Consider the following 16,781-nt stretch of genomic DNA (forward strand, 5'->3'; position numbering starts at 1 on the left):
ATTATGGCAAGTAACTCTTATAACTTGCAAAGTAACTCTAATATGGTGAAAGGTGACTTACATGGTTGATTAGAGCCAAAATGTGGCTCAAAATTGACACGTATAAAGTGATATCAATGAAGGGTTTCGAGCACATAAACGCAACGAAAACCGTAATTAAAAATGTGAAAAATCAAATTTCGAAACCCACCGCAGGATCCAGGCGAAAAATAGATATTTAATTCATAGATCAGATTGTTTATCTTAAGAAGCTTTACAAATTGGTTGACTAATGGAGATCCAAAGCTTGTTCAGTCACCACGCATCCCGCTCTCGCGATCTACACTCTATCGATGTCCACACAAATGCTTGAACTCAAGGATTGGATGTGTACCAGCACAAACTCGTTTCTTCTTGCTCTCTCCATCTTTTCTCTTAGTGGCTAGGGTTTTAGTAAAAGTCTTGCAAACAAAATCAGCCACACAAGAGATATTATATAGAGAGTATAATAAGAATTATAACTCATAACTAATTAGGAGTTATTATAAATTCGAAATTCCTATTTGTATAATAATTAAGTCACACTTAATTATTTAACAACTGATAATTAATATTAGTAAATTCGAATATCATTACTTATCTAAATAATTAAGTCATACTTAATTAATATTATAAATAATTCGAATAACTTTAATATAATTTAAATCTAATTTAAATTAAATTAACCTGCAAGCATTCTTTGTGTATGACCCTATAGGTTATTATTACGTTGGCAACGAATTTTAAATCTAATTTAAAATCATAAACAATGAGCGGTATCTAGTAATACATCATTGCCACCAAAGTAATAATAATTCAATCGGTGATCGATTAAACCTTTCGTGAATAATGTACAATGTAATATAATCATTTTAACCAAATTTCTAGATTAAACTAGAGGCATGTAATGTGTCATCCTCATCATAGTTTAATCCAAGTTTCCTTGATCAATGAGTAGACTATCATATCAAATCAACATTTGAGCATGGCCACGCATTTCATAGTCTAGCTCACACAAGAGGCCAATAATATCACTCCTAAAATAGGAGGGTTAAATCTCATCTCGATCATTCATATTTCTCATACGATTCATAATATACCAAATGTCCACTTTTATCATTACCCGGTCAAGCATAACTTTTAATGGAATCAATGTATATTAATTCTCGTATAGAAATATAATGATTTCAGGTTAAAGGACCATTACATCATTATCACTGTGAGAATCACTTATGACACAACAGACATGTAGAATCTCACATCGGGTCAGTCCAGCACCATGTACATTTACATATGCCTATGTTATTGACTTTAATATCATCATACCTATGATTAATGAGATGTGATCATTAGTCAACAAACACACCAGTCTTAATGTATTATTATTGTCCCTTAATAATAATACTCAATTAGGGACCTTGAGGAATATTTATACTATTTTCATAATCTCATTTCTAAGTCACGTACTTAGAGATATAGAATTGCATATCATATTCCAAGGACATTTATTAATCTAACATTTATATCGCAGTAAATTAAGAATTAATAAATTATAAAGGGAATAATTGATAGAACATAAATATTAATAATCCAAATATCTTAAACTAAAATATCATAGTGTTGTCTCTATGGCACAAACGCTAATAATCTCCCACTTGCATTAGAACCAATCACCCTTGTATCTAATACTCATGGAACTAGTATGAGCATCGTGCTTCTGCTACGACAAAGACTTAGTCAGTGGGTTTACAACACTATCATTATTATGCACTTTGCATTTATATCTCCTTGATCATTAATCTCATTAACAAGGTGATATCGCTTAATGACATGCCTAAACAGTCTCCTTGGCTGATTCAAAAATATCAATATATTCGGCTTCCATTATAGAATCATCAATATTCTTGCTGTGAACTTTTCCAGCGTACATCACTTATATTTAGACAAAACACAAAACAGACCTAAACACATAATCATCCTTGTCTGCCCAAAAATTAGGTTCAGAAATTAGTATCAGTGTAACCCTTTACAACTAGTTCCCTATCTTCTTCATACACCAAAAATAAATCTTTAGTCCTCTTTAAGTACTTAAGAATATTCTTGAAAATTATCGAGTGACCCTCACCTGGATTAGACTGGTATCTGCTCGTCATGCTCAAAGCATACGAAACATTAGGATAAATACATATCATTGTACACATTATAGATCCAATTGCTAAAGCATATGGAGATTCTCAAACGGCCCTTATCATCTAATGATTTAGGGGAAAATTATCTTTTGAGATCACTATCCCATGAGACATCGAAACATATCCTTTCTTTATCTTCTGCATCCTAAAATGATACAATATTTTATCAATATATGTACTCCGACTAGGTCGATTAATCTTTTCAATCTATCTCTATAGATCCTGATCCCTAATATATAGGTAGCATCGCCTAAGTCTTTCACCGAGAAACTATTTCTCAACCAAGTCTTAATAACTTGTAGAGAAGGTATGCCATTCTTTATTTGTTATACGTCATCTACATATAATACTAGGAATGTCACATAGCTCCTACTAACCTTCTTGTAAACACATGGTTCATCTTAATTTTGAATAAAGCCAAACTCTTTGACCATTTCATCAAAATGAATATTCATTCTCCTTGAGGCTTGCTTCAATCTATAAATAGATAGAAGTAACTTACAAACTATCTTAGCAAACTTTGGATCGACAAAACCCTCAGGTTGTATCATATAAATATCCTCTTAAAGGCTCCCATATAAGAAAGCAGTTTTGACATCCGTTTGCCAAATCTCATAGTCAAAGTAAGAAACTATTGCTAACAAAATCCTGATGGACTTGACCACAACAACTGGTAAAAAAGTCTTATCATAGTCTATACCATAAATTTGTTTGAAACCTTTTGCCACTAGTCACACCTTATTGGTATGTACTTTACCATCCATGACAGTTTTCTTCTTGAAAACCAACTTGCACCCTATAGATTTTACGCCTTCGAGTGGATCAACTAAAGTCAATACTTTATTTTGATACATGGATTCCATCTCGGATTTCATGGCCTCTAGCCATCTCTTGGAGTCTGAACTGTTCATAGCATCTTGGTAGGTGAGAGGCTTATCATTATCCGTAAGCATCACATCACCATCTTGAGTCAAAAGAAATTCATAATTTCTCCCGGGCTCATGGTGAATCCTACTAGATTTACGAATAACCTGTGTTTCTTGGACATGATTACTTTCAACATTTTGATGTACATCCTGACCTTATTCCAACTCTGGTTCAACGTTACCATGTGGTTCTTGATCTTCATCGAGATGTATTATCCTCCCACTGATTTTCTTAAAAAGTAGTTCTCCCTCAAGAAATACAACAGCCCGAGCAACAAACACTTTATTCTCGGAAGGATTATAAAAAAACTATACCCTAGTCTCACTTGGGTATTCCACAAAATAGCATCTATCTAATTTTGGTCCAAGCTTGTCAGAGGCTAAACGTTTTACAAACGCTTCACGTCCCCAAATTTTCATAAATGACATGCTATGACATTTATAACTCTATATCTCATATGGAGTATTTTGAACCGATTTAGTTGGAATTTGTTAAGTGTATATGCAGCCGTTTCTAGAGCATAACCCTAGAAACTGAATGGAAGATCCGCTTGACTCATCATCGATCGCACTATGTCCAACAAGGTACGATTTCTCCTCTCAGAATCTCTATTCCATTGAGGTGTTCCAGAAGGAGTAAGTTATGATAAACTATCACACTCCTTCAAGAAACTCTTTAAATTGAGATTTAAGTATTCTCCTCCACGATCTGATCGTAAAACTTTTATATTTTTTCCTTGTTTGCTTTTCTACTTCGGCCTTATATTCTTTGAATATTTCACAAGAATCAGATTTGTTCTTCATAAGAACCACATATCCATATCTACTGAAATCATCAGTAAATGTTATGAAGTAGTATAAGCCACCCCTTGCCATCATACGCATTGGACCACATACATCATTATGTATAAGTCATAATCGTTCGGTGGCCCTTTCACCTGATCAGGTAAAAGAAGCTTTAGTCATTTTTCCAATGAGACAAAGTTTGCATCTTTCGTATGATTCAAAATCAAACTTATCCAAGTATCCATCTACATGTAACTCAGAAATGCGTTTCTCATTAATATGGCTTAACGACAATGCTAGAGGTAATGTTTGATTTGAGTCATCTTAGAACATATAAATTGTTAATTAATTGTGCAACATTATAAGCCTTATCATTAAAATAGAATAAACAACTATTATTTATTTAATTAAAATGAAAACCTTTCTTGTCCTGATAAGAAATTGATTTAATGTATCCTCTAAAGGCAGGAACAACTTTTTGCTCCAATTCTAACCCAATACCTGAAACTTGACCATTGCTAGTCTTCTTCTTTAGATCTTCCAAACAAGCTCGATAATTTAACTTTCAATCATCCAATTATTTCCACAGAAATGACAATCATCTCCTTCAGCAACACCACTATCAGGCTTTAAAATCCCTTTGGGATTGGACTTTGGTTTGGCACTGAATAAGATCAAATCTTCACCTTTCCTGTCCACTTTCCTTTCCCATTTGCATTCCATATGTACATTATCAATATGGACGTAATTCACGCCTTTACCGTGTTATTTTCAGCAGTTCTACACATACCTAACAACTCAGTGTGTGTTTTTTCTATCTCATTCCTTTTGTTCTTAACAAACTGATAATAGAAGTTGTTCAAAGATTGTTTGATCAAATCAAGTTGAGTCTCCAGACCATTCTTGAAACCCAAAAATTATCAAGGTACATATACCTATCATGTTTAGAACATGCGGTCCAACCGGATATCATTCCCCTATTAATGCAAAAGTATGGTGTCTTATTATTGTCAAATCTTTCTAATGAGCCTGTCCTTCAAACATCCTTTGAAAGTGCTCAATCATATCATAAGCATCATTATGCTTTTGTTGCTTCTAAAGCTCGGCACTCATAATTACAAGCATGAGACATGAAACATCAGTTACATAATCAATTTAATTCTGGTAAGCATTTTGTTCAGCACATGTTTCATTCTCAGCTAGAGGAAATAAGGGAGGGGTTTGAGTGACATCCTTGAACCTGAGGACAATCCTCAAGTTCCCATGTCAATTGAGAAAATTATTTCATGTCAGCTTGTCCTTCTCAAGGACTATTATATAGAGAAGTTATTTATGTTATTTGTCATTTGATATATACAACATTAAAGTGCATAAAATGACTTAGTCTACAGATGATCATTAAATTATGTTCAAGTGATTATTAATATATATATATATATATATATATATTCACAATAAATATCTCCCACTATTTTTATCAAATCAATAACCCTAACTATTAATTCGAAAATAATATCATCTATATCCTTTCTAGTGAGCCAATATCCATATTTCACCATGCGTTAGGTCAGCTTTGGCTTTTCTCCTAAAACATGATTATTTAGGTAGATAATATTTGTCATTATATCAACTATATAACTTGTGGATAGCTTGGTGAAACAACATTTGTTCATATTTATCTAATAAATCTCGTCAACTCTATGCCTCTAAGTTCACAATCCTATTATGGTAACTTAGTTAAGTCAAACCCAATAGTCAAAAGTATCAATATACTTCAACATATCCCCCACGATAGATGGGAGTACTTCGCTTTGGCGAACCGACTCCTTATCGATCTAGGGTTAACACATTAGACTTATTGGAAGGCATTCGATCAACTTAATATTTACTTTAGGGTTTTGTTAATTTTAAAACGATCATGATCCCATCATAAAGAGATTTCAATTTTTCCTTGAATAAAATACTTCAAATCAATATTCATTAGTGATTTGATTTTCAGGTAGAGTGAGGGAGTCACAAGGGTCTCGCTTAAAACCCACAACCTTACAAGTTCAAAGAACTCGCTTTTGACAAAATCGCCCCATGTCAGAAATAAAGAAAATTTATATTTTATTCCGTGTTTCATAAACACGAGAATCTCATAATCGTTTGTTCATTTTAAAATCTTGAGTCGTTACAGATTTTATCTTGTTTAACAAGCATGGCATAGGTGTCGTATATAATACATACATCCTTACTCTAATTAAGCATGCATTTTTATAAACTACTCTACACATACATTCATCATATGCGCATATATATGTAAAGTGTAATAAATAAACGTGGTTGGTTATGACTTCATCCTATGTGATCTTCATCAAGCTAATGACAAAGATCTAGGTCAATCTAAGGTGAAAAATAAATACAAGCTAACTATTACATGTCTTCTTTCTTGTATTGCTTCCTTGGATAGCCTCAATGTGAAATTACCCTTCCTTGATCTTCAAATCTTCATGTCTTCATGTACATTACACGAATGAAAAATAAAACTAATCTAATGTACTTACAATAAGAACTCGATTACATTCGAGATTTAATAATTACAAGATCAAAAGACATGCAAGCCGTATTTTAAAAAACTTAAACCATTAACCTAAGTTCATAAGCCATAACCATCTACCATGCTCAATTAACACATAAGAACATGTTATAACACATAATCTGATCTTAACAAATCATACCCATCATGATCTAATCATAAAAACCAAATATGGAAAAAATCAGAAAAAATCGAAATTAAATCTGATAACATTAAATCACAGATTACAGGGTCTAAACGACATGAAACGCCTTACAGATCAGTCGATGATAGATTTATCTATCAGTTTTGTTCACCACGCATCCCGCTCTCGCGATCTACGCTCTATCGATATCCACACGAATGCTTGAACTCAAGGATTGGATGTGTACTAGCACAAACTCGTTTCTTCTTGCTCTCTCCATCTTCTCTCTTGCTGGCTAGGGTTTTAGTAAAAGTCTTGCATATAAAATGAGCCACACAAGAAATATTATATAGAGAGTATAATAAGAATTATAACTCTTAACTAATTATGAGTTATTATTAATTTGAAATTCCTATTTTTATAGTAATTTAGTCATACTTAATTATTTAACAACTGAATTTCATAATTAATATTAGTAAATTCGAGTCTGTAAAAATCTGTATTTTGTATTGTATTACTTGAGTCTGTAAAAATGTCAAAGATTAGACTGAAGTATTTTTCTGTAAATAGTCTCAAGCCTAAGAATAAACTCTGGAATAAGATCAACAAGATTATGCCTCAGAGAAGAAGGTGAAGAAACTTGGAGTTGAATAAATTTGTTTTAGGAAAAATGTTCTAAGTCAAGATATCTAAAAGTTACAGATCAAGTCATATAGAGAAGTCATTTGAGAACTCTAGAATGACTTATCAAGAAGTCTAAGATGGCTTATAGAGAAGTACCAGAGATATCGACAAGTCAAATGAAGATATGCGGATTGGAGATATCGAAAAGTCAATTTCTCATTAGAGATCTCAGAGATATCTACAAGTCAAAATGTATATAGAGATCTATGAGATATCGACAAGTCATTTTTCATATAGAGAATTCACAGATATCGACAAGTCAAATGAAGATATGAAGATTGGAGATATCGACAAGTCAATTTTCTCATTAGAGATTTCAAAGATATCGACAAGTCAAAATGCTTATAGAGATCTCAGAGATATCGACGAGTCATTTCTACATGCAGAGTTTTGGAAACCTCGACAAGTCAAGTTCACTTATAGAGAACTCAGAGACCTCGACAAGTCAAAGACACTTATAGAGAACTAAGAGATCTCGATAAGCCATTATACTTATCGATATGCCAGTTCTCTATACAACAAACTGGAGATCTCGATATGAACCTCAAATACAGAATGCAGACAAGTTAAATATTAAAGATTATCAATCAATAAACGATCTAATCACTTAGATTGAAAAGTCTACAAAAGCAACTTGAAGAGTGCAAGATCAAAGGCCAAGATTAACTGATAAAGGAAAGTCACAGACCTACACGATTTGTAAAGATACAATAAGCCAGAAATGGAAAGCTTTAGAGATAACTTAAATTAGGGTTTAGTACATCTTATTGCATGCTATGTAAAACTGTGTTTACTAATCTATAAAGTAAACATTGATCCTTTGTTTTAGTTGTAACAAACAGATCTAGATTTTCCTGTAACTCTCTCAAGAAAGAAGCCGAGTTCTTACTTACAAAGAACCCAGGATTGTAGCAAGACATACTTAATTTTAATATAAAGTTAAGTGAGTTTTGAAAATACTGTATTTATTTTGCATGCCTTGTTTATTCTGTTAAACACAATATCTCTACAAATTATACAGCTTGTTCACTATTTCAAATAATTGTAAAAAGAGTTAAAAATATCCAAAACACATTCATCGCTCCTCTGTGTTGTATTTAATATCTAACAAATATCGTGCTCAATAGTTTGGGTTGGATTTTTTGAGTAAAAAATAGAAATTTTGACATGACACTTATATTATTATTATTTTAAAAAATTATTTAAATATATTAACTTAGCCCGGGTTATCAACTAGTGGTTTATTAGAACTAAAAAGTGGTCTAAAATGACTTTATATCAAAGTGGTATCAAAAGGTGGTAAAAAGATGTCAAATTGGATGTATATGATGTTAACATGTTAATTGTACTAACATATTATGGGAAGAGACTTTATAGGATGCCAAGTGACTTTAATATGATAGATAGTGAATTATTTGGTCGATTAGAGCCAAACAGTGGGCCAAAATTGACTCATATAAAGTGATAAATATTAGTAAAGTGGCTGAATTTGTCTGCCGGTTGCCGGAGGTCACTAGGTTCAACTACTGCGTGACTATGTGATTAATTATCAAAAAAAATTAATAGGGGTGATGATCGTCAATACCGTCCTCGAAAATGTAATGGACCAAAATGTCCACGTACACTAACAATGGCTGTAAATACTGCCCAGATAAGCGTTGATACGCATTTGACAGTGGTTACTTATTTTATAAAAAAAATTAAAAAATTAAGATCGAGTTTTCTTCGCTCCTAGCCACTTTAATACTAGCTTTTTTAACTCCCTAGCAGTTATGTCTCAAACCACAGGTAACATGCGGGTTTCGTATTACCCACTTAAAATTATTCAGAAACCGAATAGCAAAGAAGGTTACGATTTGCGTTATTTATTCTATTTAATTTAAAGTATCTTCTTAATTATTTTTGTTTTAAGTCATGAAAGTATATAATCTTATATTCCATATGGGACAGCTAATTAATTTTTATTTAAATTTTGAAAAAAGATAATATTCCTATATATTATTAAATACAACGACCAACATCTTTTTATTTCGAGATCTATTCATCTTTATTACATTAATTGTCAAAGAATCTCTTACTTGTTATATAAGAATATAATAATATATACCTTTGGATTTCAAAATTGTATTTAAAATCAAAATTGTATTTAAAATCTGAATTTAAAACCCATAATTTTTAATGGAGTCCTGGCCATACAGAGTGGTTGAAAACACAAGAGTATGGAAAAATTAAATGAAAAAAATAAATTAGTCCGTAATGGACAAATTGCATCCCTCTATTAATATTCTGACCAAAAACTTGATCACTTAAAAATCATGGAGAATCAATCTCTTACGGTAAACGTTCTTGAACACTGCGGTGTCTCTCCACCAGCTGACACTGTCAAAGTGACATCTCTGCCTCTTAATTTCTTCGACTTAATGTGGCTCACTTTCCATCCCCTTGGCCGTGTTATTTTCTTTGATTTTCCATACTCCACTAGCCACTTTATCGAACACACACTTCCAAATCTCAAAACATCACTGTCTCTTGCCCTCAAACACTTCACTCCTTTGGCTGGAAATTTAGTAGCACCCTGTGATACTAATTCCAACACCGAATTCCTGTTCCGTTACTTGGACGGAGACTCGGTGTCCGTAACAGTTGCCGAGTGCACTGATGATCTCGATTATCTTATTGGAATCCATGCTCGTGATGCTAGCATGCTAAATGCTTTTGTTCCTCAACTTCCATCAGCCACTTGTGTTGAAATTTCCGGGAAGAAATGTTCTGTAGCTCCTGTGTTTGCTATCCAAATAACTGTATTTCCAAGACGCGCCATCTGTATTGGAATTAGAAGCGCTCACGCAGTTGCAGATGGAAGCTCTTTGTTTAACTTTGCACGAGCGTGGGCTTCGATTAATAAACAGGTTGGTCTCTTGGACGCCAAAGATGATATTAATGAGTTGGTAACTTCTGATGGTTTCCAGATCCCAAGTTTTGAAAGGAGTTCGATCAAAGACCCGCATGATCTATCTACTTTGATGGTAAAGGTTCTGGGACCGAGGATAACTGAGCAGATCGAGAAATTGCTACCTCAAGAGGACATTGTTCAAGATTCTACGAAAATCATGGTTAAAACAACCTTTTTTTTAACTGGAGGCAGTATCCAGGACCTCAAGAAAACAATATTAACAAAACGACCCACAATAACATACTTGTCATCGTTCACTGCTGCCTGTGCTTATCTGTGGACATGTTTTGCAAAAACGAGGGCTACTATCGGGGGAGAGGTGCATAATCTTGATGAGTGTCAGAACTTTGGGTTTACAATGGATTGTCGTGCTCGATTGGATCCGCCCCTTCCTGCTTCTTACTTCGGTAATTGCTTAGCACCATGTCTCGGAGTACTTACAGGGAGAGTTTTGGTTGGAGATGAAGGCCTTGTTGCAGCTGCAGAAGTATTTGGAAATAATATTTCTATGAAGCTGAAGGGAGGTCCCTTGCACGGTTCGGATAAATGGCTAGATGATTTTGCTGGAGCAATGAGAGGGGAGTGGACTATTGGCATTGCTGGTTCCCCAAAGTTGGACTATTACAACGATATTGATTTCGGATGGGGTAAACCATTAAAGTTCGAATTTGTTGAAGAGCCGTTATCCATGTCAAGGTGTAAAGATTCAAATGCCGACCTCGAAATTGGTATAGTTCTACCTAAAAATGAGATGGATGTTTTTTCTACTATATTTGCTCAGGGTTTGCAAAGCTTTAATACTTAACAAATCGTTTGCGTAAACGGAGATTTTTGAAGCGGGGGCATGAGACCTCTGATTTCTGTACTACATACATAATGCTTATTTTTATTTTTTTGCAATAATTATTAACTGCTTGATCTGCTTTAAAATTGTTAGCCTGTCTATTTTCTATGATTTCTTGCTCAATAATTGATCCTTGACTAGGGGATTTTTGTCTTTAGGGGAAGTACTATTAAAAAGGGGTTTCGCTTATTAAAAATGGTCGCTTATTCAAAAGGGGATGCTGGGTTGGGTGGTATGGCCTGGCTGTGTACATACATAGGTGCTAGAGTACTGACTCACATTCCTTTGTCAGTGTACATCTCAAGTCCCGGACCTCAGGCGTAGTTCAGGCAATCTTGCTTTTATTGCTCCTCTCTGATGTAGTTATTTTAATGATCAACTACACTACAAGAAAAGCCGATTGATGTTTGATCATCTTTTAACATCTTCGTAAAGATAATAACTAGAATCAGAATGATGAATAAACAACTAATCCTTTTCTTTTCCCTGTAAAATAAAGTAAATGTTATCTAGAAGCGTTAGAAAAATAAGCGAAAACTACAATATAAATAATCCGGCCTGCCTTCAGTAATAGACAATGCGGGTATATAATATTGTGTGGAACCGGATGCATCATCTTTAAGCAAAAGCTTGTTGACATTGCATTTCAATTTTGAGTGCAATGGAGAGTGTATCCCCCACCATCAACTTTCTGGAGCACTGCCGAGTATTTCCATCGGCTGATGCCGTCGCTGTGACATCTCTGCCTCTCATTCTTTTCGACTTAATGTGGCTTGGTTTCCATCCCCTTGGCCGTGTCATCTTCTATGATTTTTCATACTCTACAAACCACTATATCAAATACATAGTTCCGAATCTCAAAACTTCGTTGTCTCTTGCCCTCAAACACTTTACTCCATTGGCTGGAAATTTAATATTACCCTCCGGTACTGATTCCAACATCGACATCAACTTCCGTTACTTGGATGGTGATTCTATCTCTGTAACATTTGCCGAGTGCACAGGTGATTTTAATTATTTCTCTGGTGACCATGTACGTCTCGCGGATATATTGAATCCTCTTGTTCCTCAACTCCCCTCAGCTACTTGTACTGAAGTTTCCGGGGAGGATTGTTCTGTAGCTCCTCTGATTGCTATTCAAGTAACTGTATTTCCAGACCGTGCCATCTGTATTGGAATCACAAACTCTCATGTGGTTGCAGATGGAAGCACTATGTTCAACTTTGTACGAGCATGGTCTTCCATTGCTAAACAGCTTAATATCTCTGATAACGAACATGACACTGACGATTTGGCATCATCAGGATGTTTCCAGATTCCATCTTTTGATAGGAGTTCTGTCCCAGACCCCTATGGTCTAGGTGATATATTCAAGAAATCACGAATAGCAAGAGGGACTAGACATCATGAGAAACTGGTTAAGCAAAAGGAGGATGCTTCTCATGATTCTTCGATGATAAAAGTTAGAGCAACATTTGTGATAACTGAAGCCAATATCCTGGCCTTGAAGAAAATAGTGTTAACAAAACTGCCAACATTAACACACTTGTCATCGTTCACAGTCGTGTGTGCTTATCTTTGGACATGCTTTGCAAAAACACGGGCTACTGTTTGGGAAAGTGAGCATGATCTTGATGAGCCGCAGAACTTCAGTTTTGCTATGGATGCTCGTGCTCGATTGGACCCTCCCTTGCCTGCTGCATACTTTGGAAATTGTTTAGTTGGATGTCTTGGGGTACAGACAGGCAGGGTTATGATAGGAGATGAAGGTCTTGTTGCTGCCGCGGAAGTGTTTGGAAATGCAATTTCTGCAAAGGTTAAGAATGGTGCCTTGCACGGTTCCGACAAATGGATGGAGGAGTTTGCTGGAATTATAAGAGGGGAATGGAATATTGGCATTGCGGGTTCCCCAAAGATGGACTACTACAACAATATTGATTTTGGATGGGGCAAAGCTTTAAAGTTTGAATTTGCTCAAGAGCCATTATCCTTGTCAAGGTGTAGGAACTCAAAAACAGACATCGAAATAGGTGTTATCCTACCTAAAATTGAAATGGACGTTTTCTCGACTGTTTTGTCCCAGGGGTTGGATACTTTGCACGGCTAACATTGTTAATCAAAGTATATGATCTTACCTGAATATGCTGATGGAAAATTTGTGCTCTTTTAAAAATAAATTGCATACATATATGATCTTATGTGGAAAGCTGAAGTAAATGTTTATTTTCTTTCTTTTCGTCACAACCCTGGCACGCTATAAATTAACCAGTCAGTCAAAGTATGGACTGCTCGCAATAATTTTACCTTTAAAAAATTGAGGGTATACTGTATATTTGTTTAAAGAAATGGATAAACCAAGAACGAAAAAATGTTAAAAATAATGTTTTTTTAATTTAGAATAACAAGAATATCAATTATTGGGAGGGGTGGCTGAAAATAACCATTTGAATACCCAGATTATCTATGCGTACTTCCGAGACTACTTACATATGTGAGACTACTTACATATGTGTATGTCATAACACAGACCTTCCATGGCGGCCGTGGCAGTGGATTGCACTCTCCTTGGATATTAGAAACTTCTTTACTTATCGGATTTTCGTTTCCGCTATGTTCACTCTTCTCTTTCTTGGTACTCTCTCCATTATGTTCTCCTCTCCCTTTCCATTCCTCCGTAATCTCTCTCTCTCTCTCTCTCTTTTGAATGAGATCATACTTCCCAAACTGTAGAATGATACCCAATCTAGCATTGCGTATTCTATTTTTATAAAATAAAATTACTTCGAATTACCCAATCACAAGTTGCGTATTGGCTGTTACCCATCTCCACTTCCGTATCAGCTAATACCCCGATTCCAGATACGTATTACATCCGGTATTTTCCGCCAAGCTTCCCGAAAATTGTTATTTTCAACATTTCACTCTTAAAAAGTGTTATTTTTCCGCTTCATCCACCAAGAACCGGAGAATAAACTGATTCATTTGTTCATGCACACCTGGTGTTATAGTAGTCTTTGATGATAGGCACGACCCGAAATTAAAACATGATATTAATATTCGTAGAAAATTGAATCTCATGCTCCGCGAAACACAGGTCAAAAACAAAATATTCAATCAACCAATCGTACCTAATAATACCGCCTATGGTAGTGTCTGGAGAGGGTATAGCGTATGCAGCCTTACCCTCATTCCAAAAAATGAATAGGTTGTTTTCTCAAAAGACCCCCGACTTGTGTGTGCGCACAAATATATGTGTTTTAGATAAATAATGATATATAAAAGTAAGTAACAGTAGACGAGACAACGATAAACAATATACAATACCTCGGCCTATGGTTTTTTTTCACATGGGACTTACCTATACCGTAAAAAGCTTCAAGCTTCGTTCAAGTTTCGTTCATTGGTTCATTGTCGTAAGCCCCTTCTATTTCTCATTTTGCACTCCTTTTGATGCCCCAAACTCAATCTTTCCCTTGGAGATCACTCTCCAAATTAAATATTTTGAATTACCACAAAACTTGTTCCAATTGTATTCGGTCTTGAGATCAATTTTGATATTGACTCTACGACACCGTATCTCAACCCGACACGGGCAACGACGCATACACTTTCTTCAGAGTTCAACACCAACGCCTCCGCATCCCACACCTTCCGATTATCTCGCTCATGAACCATAAATAAATGATCTCAAAAACAAAACATTAAAATCAAATATTAAATTGGTACCCGTAAAAAATTGAACGGAATGAGACTGTATAATTATTATCGAATAGGATTTCTTAAATCCAATTATGATAAAGGTGGTTTTTTCCGGAATGGTGGGTGTTAATCCGTGATTTCTGATGATGCATTGAAGAAGTCTACATCAAATCAGATTGTTAGTTAGTTAGATAAGTATTAGAGTTTTGTTTAAATGTTAACTTAGTTAACTGGATAATCTTTGACTTATCTTTTCAAAACAAACTCTATTTTGGATAAACCTAACCTGTTTCAAATATTCAATCCTTATCAGGTTTATCTCTTTCAAGAAACAAACTAACGGATTACTTGTTTTACACATTCAAATATTTCAAACCTAATCTTATCTTTTATTATCTTTAAAAGAGTTTGAAATACAGTATATCCGTTACATGTTTTCTATATAAACCGACTTGATGTTTTTCAGAAACACACAACCCTCTGCACTTTCCATCTTATATTTTTCTGAGAAAAACATCCTCTTAATTGCATTCATTGATTATCCAGTTAATTAAGAGTTTATAGTCGAGTTGTAATCTTTCACATTATTATCTTTGTATTTGAAAGAAAGGTGTATTGTATCACTTGACCCGGGTTGTGGGAATATTGATTACAAGATCAAGGCCAAGTAGCTGTGTGCTAGGTAGCTGTGTGCTAGGGAAAGGGTTCTTTCATTCAGGGCCAAGATTGTAATCAAGGAAAGTTTGTAAGTACTTTATTTAAGTGGATATAATACATTCTCTATGCTAGTTGGCATGGGGACTTGGATGTAGGCCATAGACTAGGTATAGGGGCCGAACCAAGTGAAAAGATTTTGTGTTCTTGCATTAACATATTTCCAGTATTGCATGTTTATATTTCTGCAATTTACATTCTGCTGAATATATAGTATCTGTCTCATTTAGATACAGCCTGTCTCATTTGCTAATACAAAAAAGACTGTCTCATTCATGAACAGTTGCACTTTAACTAATTCGGTTGAGCCTACGAATTTCATTTGGTATCAGAGCAGGTGCATTTAATTCTCTTTTTAGTGTTTATTTTGCTAGAGATCTATGGCTCAACCAGATAGGTATTCAAACAATTATCTGCCATTGCTTCATGGTGCTGAAAACTACAATGACTGGAAGTTTCGGATGAAAATCTTTCTTCAGCGTGATGCTTTCGAATGGGATGCTGTAGAAATGGTTTTACCATTCCCATGAAAGAAGGGAAGCCAAAATCTCTCAAGGATCTTTCTCCTGAAGAAGTGAATGCAATGAACTCCAATGCTAAAGCTATGAATTCTCTTCTCAATGGCATGGTAGCTACAGAATTAAGAAAAATATCAGCATGTACTACTGCCAAGCAGATCTGGGATACGATCAAAGTCAGCCACGAAGGCACGTCTAAGGTACGTGAAGTAAAATTAAGTATGCTAATGAGTGACTATGAAGGTTTCGGGTTGGAAAGAGATGAAAGCGTTCGAGATGCTCAAGGGAGGTTTCTGACATTAATGAACTCTATCTCACTTTTGGAAATGATCATTCCTCAATCTGAGATCAATAGAAAAATCCTCAGAGCAATGCCAAAGAGATTTGCTCCAAAGGTTACAATTCTGCAGGATTCGACACTACTTTCGACTATGGATACTCTAACACTGTTCAGTGAATTGGAAGAATTCGAGAACCAACTACGTAGATATGATGAAGAAGATGAAGCCCCCAGGAAAAAAGACTCTGGCTCTTAATGCAGATGCAGGTGATTCTTCTGAAGATTCTGATGAGGAGATTGCACTTCTCACTAAGAAGTTCCACAAATTTCTGGCCAAAAAGAATGCATCTAAACGACCCATGAAGTCTTCATTTCCAAAGAAAGAATTCAGAACTAGTTCAAGTAAGGAAGGCAAAAATAATCAAAACAAGGATGCATGCTTTGAGTGTGGAAAGAAAGGTCACTTCA

At 34.9% G+C, this 16,781-nt stretch overlaps 2 protein-coding genes across 2 annotated transcripts; both read left to right on the forward strand.

Annotated features, from left to right (window-relative positions):
- Positions 1 to 9,492: 9,492 nt before the first annotated feature.
- Positions 9,493 to 11,207, forward strand: LOC141697674 (malonyl-coenzyme A:anthocyanin 3-O-glucoside-6''-O-malonyltransferase-like). The gene has a single exon (XM_074502165.1). It carries the CDS (start codon positions 9,621 to 9,623, stop codon positions 11,061 to 11,063), a length of 1,443 nt encoding a protein of 480 aa, XP_074358266.1. The 5' UTR covers positions 9,493 to 9,620; the 3' UTR covers positions 11,064 to 11,207.
- A 133-nt stretch (positions 11,208 to 11,340) lies between these two features.
- LOC141697989 (malonyl-coenzyme A:anthocyanin 3-O-glucoside-6''-O-malonyltransferase-like) lies at positions 11,341 to 14,009 on the forward strand. Its single transcript, XM_074502580.1, has one exon. It carries the CDS (start codon positions 11,764 to 11,766, stop codon positions 13,207 to 13,209), a length of 1,446 nt encoding a protein of 481 aa, XP_074358681.1. The 5' UTR covers positions 11,341 to 11,763; the 3' UTR covers positions 13,210 to 14,009.
- Positions 14,010 to 16,781: the final 2,772 nt, after the last annotated feature.

Source organism: Apium graveolens, chromosome 11 (assembly GCF_009905375.1).
Source record: "Apium graveolens cultivar Ventura chromosome 11, ASM990537v1, whole genome shotgun sequence".
Taxonomy (NCBI): Eukaryota; Viridiplantae; Streptophyta; class Magnoliopsida; order Apiales; family Apiaceae; genus Apium; species Apium graveolens.